Source organism: Orycteropus afer, unplaced genomic scaffold, assembly GCF_000298275.1.
Source record: "Orycteropus afer afer isolate SDZICR_OR568_19922 unplaced genomic scaffold, OryAfe1.0 scaffold00152, whole genome shotgun sequence".
NCBI classification, from domain to species: domain Eukaryota; kingdom Metazoa; phylum Chordata; class Mammalia; order Tubulidentata; family Orycteropodidae; genus Orycteropus; species Orycteropus afer.
Genome location: NW_006921739.1, coordinates 426,153 through 429,764, shown reverse-complemented (window position 1 = coordinate 429,764; position 3,612 = coordinate 426,153). Strand labels below are relative to the sequence as shown.

General features: G+C 38.1%; 1 protein-coding gene across 1 annotated transcript in view; it reads right to left on the bottom strand.

Moving 5' to 3' along the window:
• Positions 1-3,612, bottom strand: part of DNASE2B (deoxyribonuclease 2 beta) — an 18,968-nt gene that overhangs the window by 4,364 nt on the left and 10,992 nt on the right. The window contains exon 4 of the mRNA XM_007946160.1: positions 1,127-1,222. Coding sequence (XP_007944351.1) covers positions 1,127-1,222 — 96 coding nt within the window. The remainder of the gene's footprint in view (positions 1-1,126; positions 1,223-3,612) is intronic.

The following is a 3,612-nucleotide window of genomic DNA, read 5'->3' as shown; positions in this document are numbered from 1 at the left end:
CCAAATCATATTGTAAACCTCCTTATATCTGTTGTTATGTGCCGTTGAGTCAGACCTGGCTTATAGTGACCCCTCCTTGGGTTTCTGAGGCAGTGTTGTTGTTGTTATGTGCCGTCGAGTTGGATCTGACTCATAGCGACCCCTCCTTGGGTTTCTGAGGTGGTATCACTATGGAAGTAGATTGCCCAACCTTCTTTCCGAGGAGCGGCTGGTGGGTTTGAATCTCCATCCTTCTGGTTAGCAGTTAGGTGCCTTAGGCACTATGCTACCAGAGCTCCTTATATCTAGAAGCTGCTATTTAGCAGCCTTCTCACTAAGCAATGATTGCTAAAACAGTATTCCTGCTTCCCCTCCTCTCGCATCATAGTTTGCCAAATCTAAGTATTTATGTCCTTTTAAGCTGGGGATCTTAAAGTCTCACATTGGTGGCCTACAGGCAACATGTGATGTGCACAATTTTTTTAAAAATAAATTGAACCTATATTTTTAAATCAAGAGGTTTTCTCTCTCTCTCTCTCTCTCTCTCTCCTTCCCCCCCATTCCCCGGCCACAAACACACCTAGATTTCTAGTTCCTCTTGAAAAATCTAGAGATCTGTAACCATTAGACCTGCATTCTTGCAGAGTTACAAATGGTAGAGCCTTTGAGGGAAACTGACCATGCTGCTTTTCTGTTTCACCTATTTTGTTACCTGCCTAGCCCCTGGAGACACTTAAAACTACTACCTCTCATCAGAGGAACCGGTTAAGTGTTCAGCTGCTAACTGAAAAGGTTGGTGGTTTTAACCCACCCAGCATCTTTGTAGGAGAAAGACCTGGTGATCTGCTTTTGTAAAGATTATAGCCAAGAAAACTCCATGGGGAGGTTCTACTCTGTCACATGGTATTGCTATGAGTCAAAATTAACCGGAATACACCTAATGGCAGCAACCGTGATCAAGTTCAATGACCAGGAAACTACCAATGTACGTGACCCTGCCCAAGATGTCATGGAGGCAAAGCCAATATTAGAATCTAGATATCAGAGGGTCTATGAATAAAGAATTAAGTGACTAGTTTATTAATGCATTGCGAATTCTTTATCTTTATATGTATCTTTATATATATTTAACATACTTTAATGTTACCTATTGCTTTATACTGGTTGAACTTGAAAGTTATGCAGATACCATTTTGTCCATTCCGTCTCCCTGTGGGCGGATAATCATAGCCTTCTTCAGGAATTGGAGGGAACCGGGGAATAGAATGAATCAGCCAGAACCCCTGGACTCTGTTCCACAGCAGTAAACCTACCAAAAATATACTTAAATATAGATAAATTGGAAAAACAATGCTCCTTTTAAAAACAGTGTTCAAAGTGGCAACATTTAAGCCTGATTATGCTTTAGGCTAATGCTTTATTAGGGTAATACTCATAAGTATCATGGATATTTTTCAAAGACTTCAGAAACAATTCAAGCATACATCACATTGCCCTGTTACTGATAATAAGCCACCGCAAAAGGGAAACCAGTCAACCTGTGAAGAGAGAGTTAAGAGGAATCTCATGTTGAAACCACAAGAAGAATTTGTTTTGGCAGAATGCTGAATTGGAATTTGACCTTGTTAAACTACAGTCACCTAGCAAGTTTCAGATAGTGTCTTCACTGCTAAGCAGTTAAGCTGTTTTCAAAAGCCAGCTAAAAAGCATGGCTGAAAGAGAAAATCTCAAATGTATTTGCTGCAATTTGTTGTAAGAAAATGATGCTCATTTATGTGGCAGAAGAGTCACCCAATTCCACAAGCCCCCAAAAAAAAAGGCAGAGAGAAAAAAGAGGAAGCTATGCTAAAGCATCCTGATTAACAGGATTAGTATAAAATCTTTGCAGCAAAAGAATGTGAGACCAGAAAGGAAGAACACAGAAAGATCTTCATCATCTTGTGATGTGGTAAAAAGAACCCTGTCCTACAGATGTCTGTGACTATTTCTGTGTTAAAAATATATCAAGATAGTTTTGGTAAGCTAGCTAAATTGTCTAATTTGCATATGACCATGCAAACATAAAATTCATTCATGTTTGCCTTATTATTAGAGGTGAAACCAAATTCTTGCCAGTTATTTCTTTTCAAAGAATATACCTTAGGGAAACGTACTATTGCTCTCTTGGTGAAAACAGAATTGATACATATGTCCAGATGGACTGTGTTCAAGGTTGTGTTGCCTAGCAGAGCTGGTGACCTTCAAGCTCTCCTCTGCTCACATGAGTGTTGTTTTGCTGAAATAGTAACCTCCTGGTTTAAATGCCACAGCATACTAGGGTGTCTTTTGGCAAAGAGAACTCCTCCGTTTGACTTCAGGCCCCATTCTCTTTCTAGCCTTTTTTTTTCTCAAAGCCTTGTGGACCCTAACAGGGTAGAGGTGAGAGTGGTGATGGGAGATTGCTGGATGAGAGGCTGGAGAATATGGCATGCTATAATAATTATTGGCTTACATATAGATAGGACCATCAAGAGGGCCAAAAAAAAAAAAAAAGAAAAACCCAAACCAAACCAGTTGCCATCAAGTTGACTCCAAGTCATGGTGACCCCATGTGTGTCAGGGTAGAACTGTGCTCTTTCTGATGGCTGATTTTTCAGAAGTAGAATGCCAGATCTTTCTTCTGAGGCATCACTAGGTGGACTCGAACCTCTGACCTTTGGGTTAGCTGCCAAGCATGTTAATCATTTGTACCACCCAGGGACCCTTATCATGAGGACAACTTGACTAAATCAAAAGCTCATGCCCTTTGCCAGTCATTATAAATTATGTTCTTAAACAGAGGTTGTAAACTGCAGCCCACAGGTCAAATACAGACCACAGATGTATTTCATTAGACTTGCAGAGTATTTTTTAAACTTTAAATTTATCACCAACATTTAAATACTGGGGAGAATTTCTATAAAAAGTTAAATTTTTTAGCATCTCCTGAAAAATTGCATCCCTAAAGGCAAGCTAAGTCCCTTAGCTTAGACCAAATACGTACTCTCTAGTTCTTCAGTTGCCCACTAGCCCAGTCCACTTCACTCTTATATCTCTTGCCTGTTCCTTGAAGGCATCTGAGTTTGGAACCTTCTGGAGAACATTTGTTGCCATAGAAAGTTATTCATGATACATTAAGTTGGAAATTGTTGAAAAATAGTCATTATAATATTTTTATGAAAATGTTTTAAAATGTATTATAGAAAAAGTAGAAAGGATTAAGTATAGTTATCTAATGGGTATTAGGATTACAGATTTTTTTGTTTACCTGCACTTTAGAATTTTTATAATTAATATACATATATGCATGGTTTATAGATAGAAAAATAACTAAAGTTACTATGGTATAAAACATTGTTTCACTATTTGGTTTTAAAAAAAAGTCTTCAAAAATGTTTATTTTAAATGGAACTGTATACTACAAAGAGTGGATTTTACTCAATATAAACTATATCTCAATAAAACTGACTAAGATGTTAAAATGTATGTATGTTTATGTGTGTGTATAAATAAACCTATTTCCACTGAGTGGATTCTAACTCATAGTGACCCCATGTGTGTGTCAGAGTAGAACTATGCTCCCTAGGGTCTCAGTGGCTAGTTTTTCATAAGTAG